We start from the raw sequence: 23,576 nt of genomic DNA on the forward strand, positions 1-23,576 counted from the left end.
CAGAGAAGGATTATGATCATAGAAGTAATTTAAAGTCTCAAAATAATTAATGTCAAACCATTATTTCCCATCAAGATGTCTTACCAAGTAACATTATGACCTACAATTTCTTCATTAATTTTAACCAAGAGTTAATCAAAATTTTGGAAGTCATATGATTTCACTATATAGGAAAGATGTACATCAAATTTATGATAAAGGCTGCCTCTGGGAAGTGAAAGATGAGGGAAGAATAGGATTGGGGAAGGGTACAAAGAGAATTTCATCAGTAAAGTTTTATTTCTTTTATTAGAAAATATTCAAGGCAAAGATGATGTTTGTTGATTTGGGGTAAATATGTGTTTCACAAAGGCAGAGTACCAGACAGCCCATGCATAAAGTGTACCGGAGCAGGGTTCACTGAGGAAAACCCATGGAGAAGGGATTAATAGCAATTTTAGGACCACAACACCCACTCATATTCTCATTGCCCATCACTTTCTGTGGCCTTGCAGAGCAGGAGAAGGACTTTGATCCTTGGGCTGTGGAGGAGGTTTTAAGTGACATAATTTCTGAAACTCTGGACCCTCCCAATGTGATTAAGGGTCAGAGTATTATTGTGATAGGACATGGCAGAACATTGGCTCTAGCCCTATCCTACTGACTCAGGGCTCATGGTTAGGGGTAACATCAGTCTGATGCCTGACATGAACAGGTGGTTGGGGTCCAAGCCTTGCAGTTATAACTTCGTGATGTAGCTAGCTGTTGACAGGATTTACCACCACATTAGCATTTATTGTTTGTTGAAGCACCAACTCCTCTCCTGGTGTGATGGGGTTTGGTTGATGGGGGCCTAAGTCTTGCATCGAACAGAATTATGGCTTAAGCACTTGGCAGAAGCTAATTTCAGTGGCACAAACCAACTCCTTTTCTGGAGGCAGCCTGTAGAGAATCACTCCTAAATACTGTATCTACTCTTATGTTTCAGTATACAAATGTTTGCCATCTTTTCCTCTGTACTTTTGAGTGTACATTTTTTCCCAAATTAAAGGGAAAACAAAAAGATAAGTGAAATCATCAAAAATATAAACACACACACGTGTGTGTGTGTGTGTGTGTGTGTGTGTGTATACACATTAATGTTGAGAGACACTGAAGACAGAAAAAATAGACCATTCATTCAATAAATATTTACTGAGTATGCACTATATGACAGGGTCTGTTTTCGGCACTAAGAATACAACTGTGAACAAACTACAGTAATGATCTACTACATTTTCCCAAGTGAGAGACTGAACTAGATTTAGGTAGGTTTGAGAAGCAACTTAGCAACTGATTTGATGTGTCAGAGCTTAAAGGATGGGGAAGTACAAAGAGTATAGTATAGGTTAAAAGACAGGAACTGACATATGTATAATCTAAGGTGTTTATAACTCTTTAGAGTTTATAAAACACTTTCACCTACATTAGCTCATTCACCTCTTACAACAGTTTTTGCAAGTGGATGTTAATATTTTCGTTATGCATTCAAAGAAACTAAGATTCCCAGATATCAGTGATTTCCTCAAGATCACCTATATGTGATAGAGAAAACTCTAGTCTTCTGCTTCCAATTCCCGTCTTTTCACTATGTCTTTCTTGAAAACTCACCTCCCATCTTTGGTTTCATTTACCCTTTTACTACAAAGATCATTATTATTAAGTGAAATACAAAATCCACATAGAAATTCAGACATTTTACTCTCTCTAAATCAAACACTACAGATCAACAAAGAGCTTAAGATAGCATCAAGACTAAAAGTTATTTTACAGATGAGAAAACTGAGATTTAAGCATTAAAGCTAAACAGGAGCTGCCAAAATTGTCCCTTTACTGAATCCTTATAAAATTGTTTATCACACTTCATTAAGAGAATCTCTCATAGGAAAGAGCAGGTTCATACTAGGAAGTAAATGTTATTATTATTATTATTATTTTTTTTTAAGTTTAATTTTATTTATTTATTTATTTATTTATTTATTTATGGCTGTGTTGGGTCTTCGTTTCTGTGCGAGGGCTTTCTCCAGTTGTGGCAAGTGGGGACCACTCTTCATCGCGGTGCGCGGGCCTCTCACTATCGTGGCCTCTCGTTGCGGAGCACAGGCTCCAAACGCGCAGGCTCAGTAATTGTGGCTCACCGGCCTAGCTGCTCCGCGGCATGTGGGATCTTCCCAGACCAGGGCTCGAACCCGTGTGCCCTGCATTGGCAGGCAGATTCTCAACCACTGCGCCACCAGGGAAGCCCCTGAATGTTATTATTTAAACTTACCTTGGTTTGTTTCCTTTTACAATCTTATTGGATGCCCTTTATATGTGTATCATTAGCTTATAAATTTTAAATGACATTTTAAAGACTACTTTACCTCTTAATTTGTGTTTTATTGCATTGTAATTGTGTGACTTTTTTTTTTTCTTTCCAGGGAGATATAATAGATACTTTGCTTGGGCCCAAGTCAAATCAAAGCGTAGTTCATCATCAGTAGTATCTTTGTTGTTGTTTAAAGGAACAGTGTTTAATATCCAATAGTCTGGTTTGTATGCAGTAAGCTGGGATTTTGATTATAGAACACAATATTTGATGTATAACTTCCATCTAAATTTAATATAAACTTAATGAACTTTTACTTCAGAGAAATGTGATTAGTTTGTGATTTAAGATAATTGTTAGAGTTTTACTGGGTTTTTCTTAATTTTTTGAAATTTATATCTATTCTTTTTCTTAGTCATAGTCCAAGTACATATATGTACGTATAAAATATCCAAATAAGTTAGAAATTGTTATTCCTTTAGAAGCAAAGCTTGGAAAGTATTAGAATTATTTAAACCAGAATCTTTATTAAGACAAAGTTCCATGCACTTTTAAATCTGCTTTCTGAGCTGTGTTTTCCAGGGTTTATGAATTTTGCAGGTGTTAGTATTGTGAGAATACTGGATTTTCATACCCAATTTTAAATAAGAATTTTATACTCTTAGATCTGCGAGCTGAAACTATAGAACATTGTTAGACTATTTGACAAACAAAAGACATGACAATAAATGTCAGAATTGCATTGTTTGGCCAGCAGGCATCATACACTCAATCCAGAGAGAATTAGTCTGGGACACATTGGGGCATCCTCCTCTGCATCCTTCAGAATCTGCTCTGGGTTTTAAGCCCAGACTTAAGTGGGCCCAGAGATAAAATAGAAGTCCCTGATCTGTAGTTTGCATCAGGATGTTATTTTGTGAAGGGTTCTAGAGCAAGCTTGTGGAAATTGGAGGAGTGGGAGGCAGCAACTCCTCCAAATATAGATTGCTAACTGTCTGTTCCATGCTGTTTGTCTTAAAAAGTCTTGCAGTTTGTTAACTGAGACCATAGGACAGTATAGCCTGTTCTATAAAGCATTCTAAGTGGAGAGGAGAGGATAAGGCACTTGAAACTCACTAAACTGTCTGAAAAATCATATTAAAAATGAGAATGGAATCAGTGCAGCAGTGGGAATTATCAATCTCCATTTCTTTGGAGCCATCCTTTAAACAAAAGCAAGGCAATTTTTAGGTGGACTGAAAGCTAAGGTCAGGTTATAAGGTATAAGGATTATAAATTTTCTGCTGGTATAAGTCATTAACTCTTTGTCTTTTAAAAAGATTTGGACTTTCCATAATACTTTGTATAACAAAATAAAACAATTTAATTGAAAAAAATGTGTATCTTTTTATTATATATTTTTGATCTTAAAAAATTTTCATGTGTTCTATTCTCATTGCTCATCAGGCCTCAATGAAAAATAAAGCTATTTTATTCTTCTTGGATCCTGGGCAACTGATCCTGAACTGAACCTATTCCATTGTATGGAATCATACGATATATAGCCTTTTCAGATTGGCTTCTTTCATTTAGTAATATGAATTTAAGGTTCTTCTATGTCTGCTAATGGCTTTATAGCTCATTCCTTTTTAGTGGTGAATAATATTCCATTGTCTGGATGTACCACAGTTTGTCATTCACCTACTGAAGGACATTTTGGTTGAGTCCAAATTTTGGCAATTATGAATAAAGTTGCTATAAGCATCTTTGTACAGGTTTTTATGTGGAATAAGTTTTCAACTCCTTTGAGAAAATACCAAGGAGTGCAATTGCTGGATCGTATGGTAAGGGCATGTTTAGTTTTGTAAAAAAGCAAAACAAAACCCTGAGCCATCTTCCAAAGTGGCTATACCGTTTTTCATTCCCACCAGCAATGTATGAGCGTTCCTGTTGCTCTACATCCTCGCCAGCTTTGGTATTATCAGTGTTCCAGATTTCAGCCATTCTAATAGGTGTGTAGTAGTACCTCATTATTGTTTTAATTTTCATTTCCTGATAACATAGAGTTTACCATAAAATGTTAAGAATTGAATGAGAATTCTGCTCAGTTGTTAGCCATCTCATTTTATCTTTAAACACACACATTCACACACACAAAATACCAATGGGCTGGTTAAGGGCCTAAGGAGGGAATGGTGACTGGGCTAACTTTAGGCTCCTATTTTGTGCTAGGTATTCATTTTTGCATTTGGTCATTCTCTGCCAGGCATCTCTCATAGAGAAGTTAAACTGTTGTCTGAGAGTAAATTGTTAGCTGCTCTTCCAACTTCTGTAGGGAAGGAAGATTGTATTCTCTAGTATATAGTTGTACATCATATTTAGTGTGTTCATTTAGTTCACCTCTGTGTAGTTACATACAATAATAAATGAGAAGTAGAACATTTAGTATTTGCTGCTTTGTCTCAATAGGAGTCTCTCTAAAAATGTTGAATTGTACTGTGAATAATTGTTATCAACACGCTAGTAACAGTGTACCTGTTAAAGTTCTTTGCAGTTTGCAAAACATCTTCAAGTCCACTGTCGCATTATACCCTTACATTGATCCTATGAGACAGGTAGGGCAAGCAGTTGTATTATTATCATAATCTCTATTTTCCAGATGACATAATTAAGGCTTAAAGAGGTGATATATTTTGCCAAAGACCACAGAGCTGGTAACTGGTCGGACTTGAGCTCAATCGCAAGGCTTTGAACAGTTCTTATACATTATCCACTATTGTGTTGTCAATGGTTCATGCCTATATAGTTTGCTGAGGTCTCATACACCAAAACATAAGAGTACATATTCTTCTCTAATGAAGGTTTTACCCCTAAATAATAATGCTAGCAACTTAGTTTTTCTCAGCGTTTTTCCCCTGCTATTAGACATTGCCATATGGACCCCTTCTGCTGGGAGTACTGTCCTCCACTCTCCTCACTCCCCTTCAGTGTGTTAGCTCTTCACTCACCCTTCAGCTCTCAGTTCATATCTCATCTTCTCAGAAGAGCCCCTTCTGAGCTCCCTCCTACAGGACGTCACCAAGCCAGGCTAAATTTGCTCCAAGCATCTTGAACATGAAGGGAAATGTGAAGTTTCTGCAGGGCTGGAGAGGAAGGGGAAATGAAGGAAAGAGAGAGGCCTGTGGATCCACAGAGCAGAGGGGACCCATGTCCTACTTCTGAAAAGCATTGTTCAGGAAGTAGTAAGACCTAGGAGGGACCATAGTCAACCTCAAAAAACCATTCTCCATGGAATGAGTGATGTGCAAAGAAGCACAGGAACTGAAAAAGCCAGGCAACTGAGGATGATTAATGATCCAGCAAGAAGCAGCGCTTTGGTGATAGAAGGGCCTTGGCACAGAGTAAGATACTAGAATTATATCCTGGGAAATGGAAGAAAACCAACTCTGAGAGATACGGACATTAACTTTTTGTGTGTGTGGTTTGTTTCTGCCAGCTGACTGGAATGAAGACTTGGAGTTAGAAATTGAATTATGGAAAATCTACTTCTTGGATACCTAAGTTTCTGAGTTGACATTCATACCTGCTGTGCTAAATATTTCTGTGGTCATTTGCGTAGTGTCTGCCTCCAGCCCTAGACTGTAAGCTCCTTGAGGGCAGGGACTCTGTGTTTTGCTCACTACTGTGTGTTCAACACCTAGAACAGCACCTCCACAGAGTAGTTATGACCACAAATATTTGTTGAGTAAATGAATTATCAAATTAATGTAAGTAATGTTGGCTCCATGCTTGTCCCATATTGTAACATGATCTAATATTTTACATATGATTTCCTCAACATCCTAACAAGATGTCTTAACATCACAGAGGGTAAAAACATTTTAATGGTGGAAAACATATAAAGCATAAAATGAGCCTTGAAAGTTGCTAAACACAGGTCATAGCTCTTTTTTGTTCTACAACAGGATAAAACCCATTTTCCCCTTCAAGACAAAAGCTAAGAACAAATCTATGATCACTTTCTTTAGGTGAGTATTACTGCTGCTTTGTGAGATTGTATTCTCACTGACAATTTGGGGCACCATTTTCCTCCAGCGTAAAGCACTTAGCAAGATGCCTGGTATGAAGTAGTTGCTCAAAAATAGCAGTTATCATTTTGATTATCCCAGACCACATCCCCACTTCTTGATCTGAGAACCTCTTTGCCCTTAGCAGCTGGCTGTGTCCTTGCCAAGGCCCTACTCCTCCTTCAGGAGATACAGACTGTGCTTATGACCTCATTTGTTCCTTTATACAACATCTGGGCTTCGTGTCTTGTTTGTTCAGGCCTTCAGAACCATAGGACACTTACTAGGCTATTAGCCTTCATTTGCTTAGGTTGGCATACCTAGTTGGTGATAAAACTAAAAGGCTAACAGTTTACATGAAACTAATTCCTGGGTTAAATAGAAAGCAGAACATGCCCATTAAGTTGAAACACCTAAAAACATGCTTATGAATCTTATAAAATGAGCACTGCTTTTTTTTAAAACTGATGAAACATTTATGTAGTATCCAGAACAACTCATAAAAAATGTACTCTCACCGTGTCTGTGTTTTCTTTGAATAAGCCAGCTTTTAAAAGATATGATGCCATTATACCAAGAAGAACAAAGGATCCCAGGACACTTTAGGGATCTTACATCACAACTCACTGATAATAGTTTTAGTGAATTTTCTAAATTACACATAGTTTGATTATTTATTGTTTTAACAATTTCTAAAAGCCCCAAATAACAACAAACACATAAAAAGAAAATAGCTTCTCTGTCCATACAAAATGAAACTTTAAATATTACTGTTTATGAGATTGTTAATAAAAACATTTTCAGCTGCTCATTTAATTCTTAATGATAGGGCATTTAAAAAATCACTAAAATGAACGGTAAGAAAATTTTATACATAAAATTATGCAAGATTATCTAGATAAATGGTATTTCAATATTGGTTCTACAGATAATTGTAGAGTAGAAATTAACTGGTTTTAAAGAGGGGAGGAAAAGGAGCTTTAGGTGAAGAAAACAGTATGTGCAAAGGCCTAGAGAGAGAGAGAGAACATGAAATTTTCAAAAAAACTCTGAGGTGTTTGGTATAGGTGGACCATTTAAAGTTTGAGGGTATCTAAGACCTTTACAAATAGAGGCCAGATCATGAAAGGTCTTACAGGCCACGTTAAGGGAATTTTGCTTTTTCTTGAGGAAAATAGGAAACAATTGAAGAGTCTTCAAAGTGGGTAATAATCACATGTTTTAGAAAGATCATTCTGGCAGCAGTGTGGAGAATGGATTGATGAAAGATATAGGGCCAAGTGAGAGGCCATTGCAGTAATCTAAATGAAAGTTGTGATCATGGCAGAGGTGATAGAGAGCAGTGGGTAGAACACAGGGAAATTTATCAATAGAAGGTAGAACTGATGAGCCTTGGTGATTTAATGGATGTGTGTGTACAGGAGGATTCAGTCAGTGAAGAGTGAGGGAGCATGAGGAGTTGTGAATGACCCACAAGAATAGCTGAGTGAATGGTGGTGCCATCGATGAAAACACCCTCTAGAAGCAGTTAGTATGAGTCTTAGCCAAGGATGAGCAGTACTAACTCTGTTAAAAAAATAATAAAAATAAATTAGTGTTTGCTAATGAATTTATACAGCGATCTCATAATCATCATTACCATAAAATAGCTATATGTGGTATGCTTTATAATTTATCAGTGCTATAATTAACATTACTTCATTTGATCCTGTGATATTTTTCCATTTTACAAATTTGAAAATCTAATACAGATTAAATTACTTTCTCAAGCTCTCTTAGCTAGAAACTAGAGTGGCAATACTAAAACTCTAACATTCTAACACCAAGATCACTATGGCACAGTGTAATATTTGGTAGAATTATTATGATTACCATCAATGATCAATCTATTAAAAATTCCCTTTGTGCTAGAGACTTTTGATCAGTACTCTTTCATAATTTAATCTTGAAAACCACCCTAATAAAGTCAGTATTATCATTTTTTTGTAGTCAGTATTATCTACATTTTACAAATGAAGAAACTGAGATTCAGAAACATTAAGTATTTCCTAAGTTCACATAGATGTTAAATGGCAGAACTGAGATAGGATTTCCCTAATCTGATGCTACAGACGGTACTTATAACTCATGCCAGTCTGCCCCCAACACCATCTATTAGGCATTCCTGTGGCTGTAGTTCCTTGATAAGCAGTATATAGGTGAAAGATTTACTGAATCCATTGTCTAGTTGTTAATCTGGAATTTTGGTTTGTGTTAATTGTGGACTTTCATATAATCAATAATATTGAGCATGTGGTAATTAACACCAATTGCTAAGGTCAAATAATTCATCTTACTTTGCTTTGGATCATAGAAACAGTCTCTACATCTGTAAAATGTAAATAACTTTATACTAGTCAGAATAAGTCATGATGTTGCTACAACCAATAATTGCCAAATCTCAGTGGCTTTAAATGATAAGGATTTATTTCTCATTCATATTACATGTTCATTACAGATTAGCAGGTGGTACTGCTCCATGTTGTTCTGACTCAGAGATCAGATTCCATTGTCAGGAATGTCGTTGGTCACCAAGGCAGGAGAGAGGTAGAACTGGGGAATCATGCACCGATCCTTAAATGTCAGGTAGAGGTGACATATGTCACTTCCACTCACATTTTATTTGCTAAAATATGTCTCTTGGCCACAAACAACTTTAAAGATCAGAGGAATATAATCCTACCATTTGCTTGGAACTAGAAATATATATACTCTAGGTAATTCATAATGATTGCAGATATTAATCAATTTCATGGTGAAAGGTTTTCTAGGGCTAAATAAGTTTGGGAAGCATTGAATTTAAACAAAGTTAAAGAAGTTTCCTAACTATAAGTCTTCTCTGAGCCCTGACTATATTAGTATGCATTATTAATCTCCAAGAAAGGGACTATTACTATGGGATCCTTTTTTTTTTTTCCCAGAGATCATATGCCAAGACTCATGTCCTGAAGACAACACTTTAAGAAACAATACTCTAAGATTCTGTCTTTTTAGAACTTATTTCTAAAGAGGAAATAAGTGGAAAGAGGAGAGGAAAGAAGAAGGAAAGGAAAGAATAAAAGAAGGAAAGAAAAAGACTAGAGCAGTGCAAATTTATGGATAGTTTTGAGATTGAAGTTATGCATAAAAGACATTCATAGTAGTGAGTAGCGACCCAAAATTACATTTTCTAATCTATTGCATATGACATTGTTAATTTATTGAGTATATAATAAGCATCATATATTGTGTTTTACTTGTGTTAACTCATTCCATTTTCATGACAACATAAAATGCAGATTATTGTCTCCTCACAGAGGAGGAAACTAAACCTCAGAGAAGATATCCAGGTAGTAACCTGGGTTACAGACTAAATGAGGAGAAAAAGTTGCATTAACCTCCGAACATAAAGGATTAGGGCTCCAGTTAGAGGTATAAGCAACAAACTGTTGTTGGTCAAGAGATAGAAAGATTAATTTTCATTTTGGTTATCCTTTCTGGTTGGACCTTGAAGTGTGTGGAAAGAGTGATATTTGGGCACCTGAGTGGAGAGCCTTAAATGCCAGGCTCTTTGGATTTTATTCTCCAGGTAATGCCGAGCCACTGAAATTTTTGAGGGGGGAGTAACAGAATTAGCCAATTATATCAAGACTTAGAATTTCAAGTTCAAAAGAGTTTTTTTCTTTTTTTCTTTCTTTTTTTAAAAGAGTTCTCAAGTAATTCAATCCAACTCTCTCAATTCACAGATGGGGAAAACAAAGCCCCTAAATTTGAGGCTCTGCAGCTGGGACTTTCATTATTGGCAATGGCTTTTTCATCTGGATAACTGACATGGGTGATTAGCTTGCCTCCATTTGGTCACAGGCTGAGCTCAGATCTTGCTCAGATCTCTCACTTGCGTCCCAAATTAACAAGAGTCCTGATGAGGCCTAAGAGCTGGCTGAAGAAGGGACTATTTTGAGCCTTGGGAGATCAAGTAAGGGTGATGGCAGAGTTCAGAGATAACAGAGAGTATCTAACATCTAGGGTAGGGTCATTCCTTGGCTGAATGCTTCTCTCTTGGGTTTTGCAGAAGCCTAACCTAGCCCATAGCCACTGATGACAGCTTTACTGCAGTGCTATGTTAAAGCTGGCATTATCAAGGTGGGCAATATAAGTCTCCAAAGAAGAGAAGAAGTTGGGAATAAATGGCTGAGTAATTGCTGATGTTGTGAGTGTGTTAGATTTGGTCATGCAGATGTCCCTCTGGAGTTGATAAATGACACAGATTCACCTGCAGTTTTGACCCATCAAAAGATAAGGTAGCTCTGTCTGATGTCAAAAACCATTCCTGCGCCTTTGGTGTCTTTCTTAGCAAATGGGCGCCCTACCTCCCAGCTGTGCAAGGCAGAAACCTAAATATCATGTTTTGGCTGCTCTCTCCCTTGCCCCTGATGCCCAATCAGTACCAAGCCCTTCTATTTTTTGAATACCCATTTGTCCCATCCTCTCTACCATGACCTTAGTTTAGGCCACCATCATATCTCATCTAAATTATTGCAAAAGCCTTTCTCTGTTTTCCCTGCCTCAAATCTTGTACCCCTTAATCCGTTATCTGCAGCCAGAGAGATAAAGAAAACATCAATTCTTTGAAATAATATGTCTATTTTTCAGTCAGAGATGTGTCCAATGACAGCATAGATTATTTTTTTCTGTTTTCTAACTTTCCTACAGAAGAACGGTGATGTCACAAATATTAAGGGTGAAATGATCTTGATCCACAGGCTCAAGTGATTTTTTTCAACCAAATATCACAAAGATTCAACAAAATCAACTAAAAAATTATTTCTCCAATTTGCTAAAAAGCGACACAAGAATTCTTTAAGATCTCAAACTCTAGAATTTTCAGTTTCGGTAAAAGCTTTGCAAGAGCTAGTGCTTTCAGAGGGTTTACTGTAAGAGAAATTTCATTATGTAGCTATTTGAGATTATGAATTCAGTTTTCTATTATAAAAACATGTGTTGATAAAGGCATACCTAAGTCATAGTGTGAAGGATAACAAGGAAGATTCTAGTCAGAGAAATTCTCCTGAATTCTAAAGGAAAGTTATCTTTCTACTTTGTCCGGATGGTAAGGGAAGAAGGCAATCAATAATTATTGACTGTTTATTTTGCCAAGCAAGATGCACATTATCTCATTAACTCTAGGAAGTAGTTACTATCAGCACAATTTTACAGTGAAAGATGCTTGGGAATGTTAAATATCTTGTTAAAGATTCTAGAGCTGATAAGTGGGAAACCAGGATTCAAGCCCAAAACATGAGAACCTGCATTCTTTTTTTTTAAATTTAATTTTATTTATTTATTTTTTATACAGCAGGTTCTTATTAGTTACCTATTTTATGGATATAGGTGTATATATGTCAATCCCAATCTCCCAAAGAGAACCTGCATTCTTAAGTGTGCATTCTCAATGCTTTGAAATAGATGGTGCTTTCACTACTTACAAATCCCTTATGAGATAGGTTTTCCATTCTATAGATATGATTATCGAAGCTTAAAATGTTTAAAACTTGTCCTGTGTCACTCAGTAAGGGGTAGGGCTGACACTGAATCTCATACTTGTCTACTTTCAAAGTGCATGTGTTTTCCACAATGTCTTCCAAGACAGCGTCCTGTTAATTGTCTCGCGTATGCAGCTAGTAGTAAGTGATGATGTTCAGAAGTGACTGAATAACGAGCAATAATCGTAAAAGCTCATTTTCAGAACTTCATGGTGTCACCTATGTGCTTAGCAAATATTGTTAAAATGACGTATTGACCAATACAATGTCAGGAAAGTTCGTATAAATTGGCCAAGAGTGTGAGGGCAACTTCAAAACTTGATTTGACAATATTTACTATATCAGACTCTCATTCAGTCCCCAGCAAAATGAGGGGTTTCATTTTTACTTTGCTTCTCTTCTCTCTCCTGCTTGCCATCTCAGAAGTGAAGAGTGAAGAATCCAGGAAGCTCTGCGGGCTCCAGTACATACGAACTGTCATTTACATCTGTGCCAGCTCCAGGTGGAGAAAGCACCTGGAGTTGATCCCGCAAGATCAGCAAGGTAACATGAACGCATATGACTCCTTCATTTATTATTATTTTTTTAAGGCTTGTTTTAATAACTGTTTCTCTAGTTACTGCTAAGCCACTTCTATATCAATCTGGGGGATTAATTATCGAAATAAACAATTTGTCTTGGGAAGGAGGTGAGCTTGCTACCTTTCAAAAAATAAGGACCTTGTTTTCTTTAGTCCTCAGCTTGAAATTATTTGATTGCATAACTACATTGATGAGCTCAGCACCTATGGCAGGTGCTGGGGAGGGGTGGGTAGAGAGAAGCACGTGATTTCAAGGGTCATGTTGGAGCAGCAAGATTTTCACATGCGGATAATTATAGAATATAATAAGTTGGCATTCAGGCAGGTGCTAAATAAGAATGGAAGGAAGGAATCTAACTTTTATTGAGCACTTATTACATGCCAGGCAGTTTCATGGGCAACATTTCATTCAGTCTTCCGATAAGGATCCTTTGAAGTAAGTAATATTACCACCATTTACCATTTTACTGAGGACAAATTTGTTCACGCAGCTAGTAAGCAGGGTGGTTGGCAAGCAAACCAGGTCTTTCTGGCTTCAGAGCCGAGGTCTCCTGCTTATTCTATACTGCGTCTCAGGTAGGGAAAAGATGGTAGTAGCGTGTTGTAATAAATGACACCACCGTGGAGGTGGTGGTATTTGACAGAGGTCCTAAGGATGTGTAGGGTTTGGGAGTTATGAGGAGTGGGATGGGAATTCTAGCAGTAGGAACTGTCTGATCAGAATTTTAAAGGTGGGAGTGAACATAATGTGTTTCAGAAACAGAGAGGGGGCTGACTTCACTACATTTCTTCATTTTCCAATTCAAGTAACTTAGAAGTTGGCATTTTTCTCCTGCTAATCCTATATTAAAGTGTGATGTATAATTTATTTAAGATTCTATTTTAATAATTGTGTTTGTTTTATAATAAAAGTAAAAAAGAAAAACGTGTTTACATAGTAAATGTTGCAACCACACATATGATATGAAAACTTTACAGGTTTCAATTTGGTTTAAAATGACTGGTAAACAAAAAGATTTTGGAAAATGACCGAGTTTTTGTGTTTTCGTGGACTAATGTCTTGAAAAATTATGAACTTACCACTCTTACTTTAATAATGAGAGGTTCATAGTTACTGGATGTTAATAAGCAATAAGTGTTTTTAATCTCAAAGGAGTAAACATAATTTACCAGATTGACCATAATTTATCAATCGCCGGCAAATCGAAATACAATAGAAAAAATACATTTTGAATATCTTTAAAATATGTGGGACAGTGGAATGGATGTCTGTATAAGGCTATCTCTTTCAACACCACTGACTTCATAATACTGTTTATTTAACCTTTCACAGGTTTTCAGATATTTTCCCATACATTATTTATTTGATGCATTACTGGTTTACCAATCAGCATTCATTCATCTAAATTTTTTCTGGTGCTTGCCAGTGTGCTAAGGTGCTGATAAGTAAGTTTGAACGAAGTTAAAGTGAGACAGGCTTTTACATGGACTTTGGGAACAACACTGATAAGAACAGTTGGGCCCACTTTTAATTTTCAGACATAGAGGTTTAAATCTCCACTTCCTTCCTTACTGATCAGCTTTGCAGGGCATACACAGGATTATTTTTTGTTTGATTGTTTTCGTTGATAGCATGTAACTAATACTTTTGGAAGCTGCTGGTCATTGTGCAGAGGTAGCCAGGGCAACAGAAGTCAAGCCCTGAATTGGCTGCTAACTGGCCAAGTGACACTGGTTCTGTCACTCCTCCTCTCTGCACCCACGTTTCCTCCTCTGTAAAATGAGGAGGGTGGACATGACTGAGTTCTCCCTAAAATATCTAATCTCTCTGAAACCCCAGACCAACGTTAAAAAAAAAATCAACTGCAAGATTCAATTTCCTTCCAGAAATCCAATGCATTTCCCCCAGAGTAGAACTTGGTTGCTGCCTTTGTCAGAGCTCTCTAAGGAAGTATTGTTTTTTCCCTTCCATATGGCTGAGAGAGGAAACCGCTTCCAGCTGCCTAATGAACAGGAGATTTCTGAGGAAAGCGCAGTGCAAAACCTTCCAAAGATGGATTCCTCGGGGGAGGAAAGTCTTCAGGGTGAACAGCTGCCCACGGAAGGGCTTTGGAGGTCAAAGAAGTATTCGGTGATGTCAAGACAAGACTTGCAAAAGTTGTGCTGCACCGAAGGCTGTTCCATGTCTGATTTGAGCGCTCTTTGTTAGGACAAGCAAATTCCCAAGGGTGGCAGAGTTTTAGCACATGTTTAATCACAGTGTTTTACTTGCCAGAATAATACTCACATTGTGTCATTAAACTAATGACTTTTGGGTAGGCAATCCTTCTTTCCTAAATGTTGTGGATGGTTGGCTAAAACCACAACGAGGTCTAGTTTCTCCCATTGCCAAGGTGAATGCACTGTTCTTTCCAAATTTTAACTAATCCTTTGAAATTTTAAATGCTGTGCAAAATTGCAATACAAATTCCATTCAGCAAGCTTACTGTGATTTTTCTGTTTTTAAAACAATTTTAAAGAACTTTAAAACCGTAAACCAAAAATGTTGATGGTAAAAAAAAACCTTAAAAAATAAGAATAAAAAGAAAATAAAAAACTGCTATTACCTCATCATCTAGAAATAACAATCCACTCTTAACTTTTGTGTTGCTGTATATTATTACTGAAAATTTAAACATTGATTCACAGTCAAGTGTAAGAATCTAAACAAAGTGCTTTTCTCAAAAGTTCTTAGAATGCTCAATTAATGTTTCCTAATATCATGCATCTCTTCAACATTATACTTGAGAATAGTTGGGTGCATGTATGTATCAAAGAGGGCCCATAAACAGCCCAAAGCCAGAAAACGTTTGGGTATCTTAGCTCCTTTCATAGTCTGGGCTGCCTTGGTTTTGCCTTCCTACTGCTGAGATAAAAGGACATTCTATTCTCATCCTGGATGTTGAGAAACTAAAATGCAGATAACTGAGTCATTGTGTCACAATTGGATGTCTTCACAGATGAAAAGATAAAGTAAGATATCACAAAACTATGCTCTTATTTCTAACTCTGTCAGCCAACTCCCCAGTAGGTTTTAACATAGTTAGACTCTTTGTTCATCTGAGGTGCTGCCTATTAATACTCCAGCCTGTAATTGAAATTAGTCGTCTACATATTGTTCACGTAAATTGTGTCAAAGCATTGTTTTTTGCAGATAAAAAACTGAGTCTCCCTAGAATTAAGTAAACGTCTACTAAGTCACACAGCTAAGGAGGTGGTGTCACGGATCCAAACTTAGGCTACTTAGCATGAATCAAGGCAGTCACATCAAACTGCGCTGGTTGTCAATTACTCTTTACCAGGAGACACTCCCTGTTTGTTTAAATCAGTTTCACTGAAGAATGTCTTTTGAAGAAGCAGTAGAAATTAATGATATTAAATCTCAACCCTTGAATACATGCCCTTCAATATTCTGGGGGGTGAAATGGGAAGACTGCATGAAGCATGTTTGCTGCAGACTGAAGTATGATGGTTTCCTCAAGGAAAAGCACTTCTGTGATTGAGTTTGAACTTAAAAGTAGCTGCTTTTTCCAAGAAGCACCATTTTTAAGAAAAATTAAAGACTGAAAAACTGTGGTTATTCAGATTTGGGTATTGGCAATGAAATGAAATAAGATTTGAAAATGAACAAAGTAGGCTTCAAGGAAAACGGCTGACAGTATTTGTTGCTGATGATAAAGTTCAAGCTTACAAGCCATTTTGGAAAACTTTTACCCACCACCCTGAGCATCAGTGGTGATATTTGACTTTTTGATATTATATGACATGTGTCTACATTGGGAAATCTGCTATAACTCAATGAACCAATATTTTCCAAATGATCAATGCATGATACTACAAAATCATGAATGGTTAAGAAATCTGCTCAAAGTGCAAAATAAAGATTTTAATCTAGCTGTACAAAAAATTCATTGATATCATTTCAGATTTTACACTGCAAGTAACCTTTAATAAACAGTCACTTGTTGAGTTTTGGTATAATATCAAAAGAGAATATATTGATAAAAATGATCTGAAAATGCTATTAAAATAATCTCCCCTTTTGCAACTAAATATTTATGTGTGGCTGAATTTTCTTCATGTACGTTAGCCAACATAACACACAGCAGCAGATTAAAAATGTAGGAGCTGGGCTTCCCTGGTGGTGCAGTGGTTGAGAATCTGCCTGCCAATGCAGGGGACACGGGTTCGAGCCCTGGTCTGGTAGGATCCCACATGCCGCGGAGCAGCTGGACCCGTGAGCCACAATTACTGAGCCGGCGCGTCTGGAGCCTGTGCTCCGCATCGGGAGGGGCCGCGATAGTGAGAGGCCCGCGCACCGCGATGAAGAGTGGCCCCCGCTTGCCACAGCTAGAGAAAGCCCTCGCACAGAAACGAAGACCCAACACAGCCATAAATAAATAAATTAATTAATTAATTTAAAAAAAAATGTAGGAGCTGATAGAAGCTGTATTTTATAAAGACAGTCATTAGAGACTTGCAAAAATATAAAACAGTGGCACTCTTCTCACTAAATGTTTTTTGTTTTGTGAAAATATAGATTTTTAAATAAAATATGTTATTGGTGTTAATGTGTGATGAGTTTATTTTTATTTTCAAATGAATTAAACATATTTAAATTTCTCAGTAAAATTCTAATATGATAAATATTGATAAATTGAACCCACATAAACAAAAGCTCTTTGACGTTCTTAATACTTTTTAAGAGTGTGAAAGGATTATGAAACCAAAAAGTGTGAGAATTGCTCTTATATAAGGTTTTGCCACAAATTTTTGAGGTTCCATCAAGAGATGTTTAGGTTGCTGTATTTGTCATGACAAAGATGCAATAAACAGCCTTGTTTATATATCCTTATGTACTGACACTTTCATTTCAATAGGATAGCTTGCCAAGTTGCTAGGGGGAAAAATATGTGTATTTTTTTCAGTGTACTTTTAATAGTTATTTTTTATTTGTGACATACTTATTAGTTATTATAAGTGTATCTATTCAATTTAAGTACATAGAGAAACAAAGAAGAATAATGGGACCTAGTCTTTTTACTTAAATTCTGCAGTCCCTTTTTTTGGGGAAAAAAAGATAATATATGTATACGGTTAGGAAATGTAAACAGTCCAGGGAAGTATAAAATACAACAAAAGTCTCACTCTCTTCCATTTGATTCTGAAGTAATATAACCCTTATTCAGAGTTTCTTGTAATTTCTGCCAGAAACAAAAATTATGTCTATACTGAATATATGTGGTATAGTTACAGATATAGTTAAGTATAGTAGCTATAGATAGCTTGCCCTATATCATTATCTGTCTATCTATCTATCTACCTATCTTATCTATCTACCTATCACTGTCTATCTATATCTATATCTAACTATATCTATAACAGAGACTTTCAGCTGTCCACTAAAACTTCTCCTCTTCCTCTTGGGCACAGATAGACTACATTTCTCAGTCTCTTTTGCAGTTTCATGTGGTCATATGACTGAGTTCCAGCTAATTAAATGTGAGTAGTAGTGATCCGTGCTACTTTAAGACTAGTCCATCAAGTCTCCCTCTCTCTCCCTCAATTTAGCAAACAATAACCTTTGACTTTTTTATGTTTGATTCTACTTTTTACAGTTGTTAACCCACTCTAATACAATATGTACTGAATCTATCATCCCATTTTACACAAAAAGAAATTACACATACTCATTGTTTTGTTTAATACATCTTGGAAATATTTCAATAACATCCCAGTATAGGTATTATAATTTTAAACACATACCAAGCGATTACCATTTAAAAAGTTTGTATTAATTCATATTTTCACTAGAAATTTATGAGTGACTCTTTCTCTACATTCTCCCCAGTCCATGATGTTATTACACTTGCAAAAATTTGCAATTTTTATAGATGAAATATTGAATATAATTTTGTTGTATTGCATTATCACAACTATGATTGCCTTTAGTATTTATTGGACATTTTTATTTCCTCTTCTGTAAATTAGTCTGTTCATATTCTTTGCCCATTTTTCTATTTCTATTTATTTATAATAGTTTTCTTATCAATTTTCAAAACTTCTTAATATTAAGGATATTAACTTTTTGACTGCCATCTTAGTAAAATATTTCCTCCCAAGTCTTTGGTATGCCTTGATTTCATTTAGGATGTCTTTTGCATACAGTGTCTTTGCATACAATGTCTGTCTTACCTTTACAGTTTCTGGATTTCCTTTTTTGCTTAGGCAGACCTCCCTTATTGTGAGTAAGGTTGTGAAAAAGTCTACTAAATTGTATTCTAATAATTTAATTTTTTAACCTTTGCATTTAAATTTAATCCATCTTATATTTATTTTTGTATAGTATGAGGTGTTTAATTTTTATTTTCTTCCAAATGAACAGAACATTTTGCCTGTATCGTGGAGCAGCCTTTTCCCATGGAAATTTCATGCCATTTTAGTCATATGTTGTTTCACATGTTTGGAGCTACTGTAGGCCCTTTATTCTGCTCTTTGCTCTATTTATCCTCAGTTAGCACCATACTATTTCGATTGCAGTAACTTTATGGTAAATTTTAGTATCTCTTAAGAAAAGTTGTCCATCACTATAGATTGTTTAAAAATTTTTCATGGATATTATGAGACATACATCCTTCTATGTGGATTTTATAATCCAGTTTCCAAAAAAATTTTATTGGAATTATAATTTGAATTGCTTTACATTTATACTCACGTAGAAAACATTTATATTCTATGATATTAAGAATTCTTATCTAAAATATATTACTATAATAATACAGTATTTTATTTCTTTTAATAACTTTTTATAATTTTAATTATATAGGTCTGTGTCTTTTTATACTACCTTCTAATATTATGTCACCTTTTTTTTTCATTTTTTTCTTAAACATCTTTATTGGAGTATAATTGCTTTACAATGGTGTGTTAGTTTCTGCTTTATAACAAAGTGAATCAGCTATACATATACATATATCCCCATATCTCCTCCCTCTTGCGTCTCCCTCCCACCCTCCCTATCCCACCCCTCTAGGTGGTCACAAAGCACCGAGCTGATCTCCCTGTGCTATGCGGCTGCTTCCCACTAGCTACCTATTTTACATTTGGTAGTGTATATATGTCCGTGCCACTCTCTCACTTCATCCCAGCTTACCCTTCCCCCTCCCTGTGTCCTCAAGTCCATTCTCTACGTCTGCGTCTTTATTCCTGTCCTGCCCCTAGGTTCTTCAGAACCATTTTTTTTTTTTTTTAGATTCCATATATATGTGTTAGCATATGGTATTTGTTTTTCTCTTTCTGACTTACTTCACTCTGTATGACAGATTCTAGGTCCATCCACCTCACTACAAATAACTCAGTTTCATTTCTTTTTATGGCTGAGTAATATTCCTTTGTATATTACCTTTTTATTTACCATTTTTATTTGCCCCTGTGAATGAGACATTTCCCCCATGTTCATTTCTAAATGCGTGCTGTGATACAAAGAAAAATCTTGATTTTTTGTATACTCATCTCCAGCCACCTCCTCGTTATTTTATTAAATTTAATGGCTAGTTTACAAGTCTATCTTGGGTTTTCTAGGTGTACAATATTATCATCTACTAATAAAAAGGTAATTTTGTCTCTTTCAATATTTAAACTGATTGCTTCATATTCTTGTCTTATTACATGACTCATTATGCAGAAATTATATATTGAGAGGGTAATGTGCAGGCGTTGTTGTGGGTGCTAAGGATACAACCGTGAATAGAACAGACAAAATGTATATTCTTATGGAAGGCAGACATAAGCAAGAGAAATAAATATTAGATAATGATGGATGCTAAGGAGAAATTATGGAAAGGGAGCAGGAAGGCTTGGAGTGAGGGTGAGGATTGAATTTCAGACAGAATAACTAGGGAAGGCCTCACTGGGAAAGTGACCACAGCAAGAATTCTTAATGATGATGATGATGGTAGATATCTCTTTCATCTTCCTAATTTTAACAGAAAAATGGTTTCTGCATTCCAGTACTCAATATAACATTTGCTATTCAAAATATAAATAAATAAAATAATGAATAAATAATAGTCTTTATATTATAGATGCATATATGTATATGTATGAATATTAATAATATTGTTGATCATCTAAAGAGTTTTATTACGTATTGCTTACAAACTTATTTTGTTATAAATGGCTTCTAAATTTTATCAAATGTCTATTTAACTTCAATATATAATATTTTTTCTCTTTTGTTAAGGTGAAGAATTATATTGCTAGCTCTACTTACATTGAAATTTCTCTGTTTTCTCAGAATAAATCTATTTGATCATGGATTTATTAGTTTTTAGTGTAATAGTTTTTCAACACTCAGAAAGACTAAGTTTGTTAATATTTTATTTAAAATTTTTAATCTGTGTTCATAAGTAAAACTGATCTCTGTGTTTGTCAATGAAGATTAATATAGCTTCATAAAGTAAAAACATTATCTGTTCTTTAGAAATTTGGAAGAAAAATGCTATATTAGTATCTTTTGCCTAGTGACTTTAAAAAGATTTACTGACATATAATATACATGTACAATCAAGTGCATAACTTTTAAGTGAATTTTTGCTTATTTGTATAGCCATGAATTCCTGGAACAAATTCAGTTATTAATAATTTGTTATTGTTTTTGACATATCACTGGATTTTATTTGCTAAAATTTTGCTTAGTATTTTTGCATATATTTTCATTAATAAACTTGTATTTTTGCTATAGTTTTCTTTTTCTGTAATATCTTAAGTGATTTTGATATCAGGGTTAAGTTAGCTCTATAAAATGAGGTGGGAAAATCCCTTCTTTCCTTCCTTCATTTTCTAATCTCTGAATGTTTAAGACTGGTATTATTTCTTCTTTAAATGTTGGAGATTTCACTACTGAAGTCATTAAGGTTTGGCATTTTCTTCATAGAAAGATTTAAAATTTCAGATTCAATTTATTTTACAGGTGTAGAAATCTCAAGATTTTTATATTTTTTTTCCTGAACAAATTTAGTGATTGTGTTTTTCAAGGAATTTGTCCATTTCACCTAAATAAATTCTTCATAATATCTTATCTTTTTGCTGGGAGGTACTTTTTACATGGTAAATCTTTACTTTTCTAGTCTCCTTTGTAGTTACTGATCGTTTCAGATTTCTATCATTTTGAGGGTTAATTTAGATAGCTATTCATTACTCAGAATTTCTTCTAGATTTTCAAATTTGCATGACAGCAACCACTAGGCTTTCCTTTATAGTGTGTCTTTGGTTTCAAGAACTTATGTTTAACACATAAATTCTGAACGCATTATCAGCATTTATTCATATTTCAGTGTATATAATCTATATCTAGTGCAAGAATTACTGCTTACCACTATTTTCTCCTTCTTCCTGATACATAGTTTCTAATCAATAAGTATATTTTGGTTGAATGAATAAAATAATCTTATATATTTTTTAATATTATATATTTATGTTCTATTTCCCCCTTTATCAAGATTACTGATGGTTGGGGGGAGAAGGGTGTTTTTATTGTTACTCTTTTGTTTTTGTTATGTTTTGTTTTCTTTTTGAATTTTATTTTATTTATTTCTTTATACAGCAGGTTCTTATTAGTCATCAATTTTATACACAACAGTGTATACATGTCCATCCCAATCGCCCAATTCATCACACCACCACCACCACCCCACCGCCACTTTCCCACCTTGGTGTCCATACGTTTGTTCTCTACATCTGTGTCTCAATTTCTGCCCTGCAAACTGATTCATCTGTACCATTTTTCTAGGTTCCACATATATGCGTTAATATACGATACTTGTTTTTCTCTTTCTGACTTACTTCACTCTGTATGACAGTCTCTAGATCCATCCACGTCTCAACAAATGACCCAATTTCGTTCCTTTTCATGGCTGAGTAATATTCCATTGTATATATCCATTTGTCTGTCGATGGGCATTTAGGTTGCTTCCATGACCTGGCTATTGTAAATAGTGCTGCAATGAATATTCGGGTGCATGTGTCTTTTTGAATTATGGTTTTCTCTGGGTATATGCCCAGTACTGGGATTGCTGGATCATATGGTAATTCTCTTTTTAGTTTTTTAAGGAACCTCCATACTGTTCTCCATAGTGGCTGTATCAATTTACATTCCCACCAACAGTGCAAGAGTGTTCCCTTTTCTCCACACCCTCTCCAGCATTTGTTGTTTGTAGATTTTCTGATGATGCCCATTCTAACTGGTGTGAGGTGATACCTCATTGTAGTTTTGATTTGCATTTCTCTAATAATTAGTGATGTTGAGCAGCTTTTCATGTGCTTCTTGGCCATCTGTATGTCTTCTTTGGAGAAATGTCTACTTAAGTCTTCTGCCCATTTTTGGATTGGGTTGTTCTTTTTTCTTTTGATATTGAGCTGCAAAAGCTGCTTGTATACTTTGGAGATTAATCCTTTGTCCATTGATTCATTTGCAACTATTTTCTCCCATTCTGAGGGTTGCCTTTTCATCTTGTTTATGGTTTCCTTTGCTGTGCAAAAGCTTTGAAGTTTCATTAGGTCCCATTTGTATATTTTTGTTTTTACTTTCATTACTCTAAGAGGTGGATCAAAAAAGATCTGGAAACAGAAGCTTTAAATGACACAATAGACCAGATAGATTTAATTGATATTTATAAGACATTCCATCCAAAAACAGCAGGTTACACTTTCTTCTCAAGTGAGTACGGAACATTCTCCAGGATAGATCACATCTTGGGTCACAAATCAAGCCTGAGTAAATTTAAGAAAATTGAAGTCACATCAAGCATCTTTTCTGACCACAATGCTATGAGATTAGAAATCAATTACAGGGAAAAAAATGTAAACAACACAAACACATGGAGGCTAAACAATATGTTACTAAATAACCAAGAGATCACTGAAGAAATCAAAGAGAAAATCAAAAAATACCTAGAGACAAATGACAACAAAAACACGACAATCCAAAACCTATGGGCTGCAGCAAAAGAAGTTCTAATAGGGAA

General features: G+C 35.4%; 2 protein-coding genes across 9 annotated transcripts in view; both read left to right on the forward strand.

Annotated features, from left to right (window-relative positions):
• DNAI4 (dynein axonemal intermediate chain 4) overlaps positions 1-12,426 on the forward strand; it is a gene marked incomplete at its 5' end in the record, with an annotated part of 132,838 nt that extends 120,412 nt beyond the window's left edge. For 6 of the 8 annotated variants that reach the window (XM_082356764.1, XM_082356768.1, XM_082356767.1 and 3 more), the window contains one exon: positions 2,439-3,702. In XM_082356764.1, the coding sequence (XP_082212890.1) occupies positions 2,439-2,501 (63 nt within the window). In that variant the 3' untranslated portion in view covers positions 2,502-3,702. Of the gene's footprint in view, positions 1-2,438; positions 3,703-6,270; positions 11,711-12,356 lie in introns of those variants that run through there. The other 2 variants (XM_082356766.1, XM_082356765.1) reach the window with 2 other exon arrangements.
• Positions 11,797-23,576, forward strand: INSL5 (insulin like 5). Its single transcript, XM_082375905.1, has 2 exons — positions 11,797-12,548; positions 14,256-23,576. The coding sequence occupies exons 1-2, from the start codon at positions 12,302-12,304 to the stop codon at positions 14,720-14,722; spliced, it is 714 nt and encodes a 237-aa protein (XP_082232031.1). The 5' UTR covers positions 11,797-12,301; the 3' UTR covers positions 14,723-23,576.

The sequence above is a fragment of the Balaenoptera borealis genome (assembly GCF_965194805.1).
Source record: "Balaenoptera borealis genome assembly, chromosome: 1".
Lineage (NCBI taxonomy): Eukaryota > Metazoa > Chordata > Mammalia > Artiodactyla > Balaenopteridae > Balaenoptera > Balaenoptera borealis.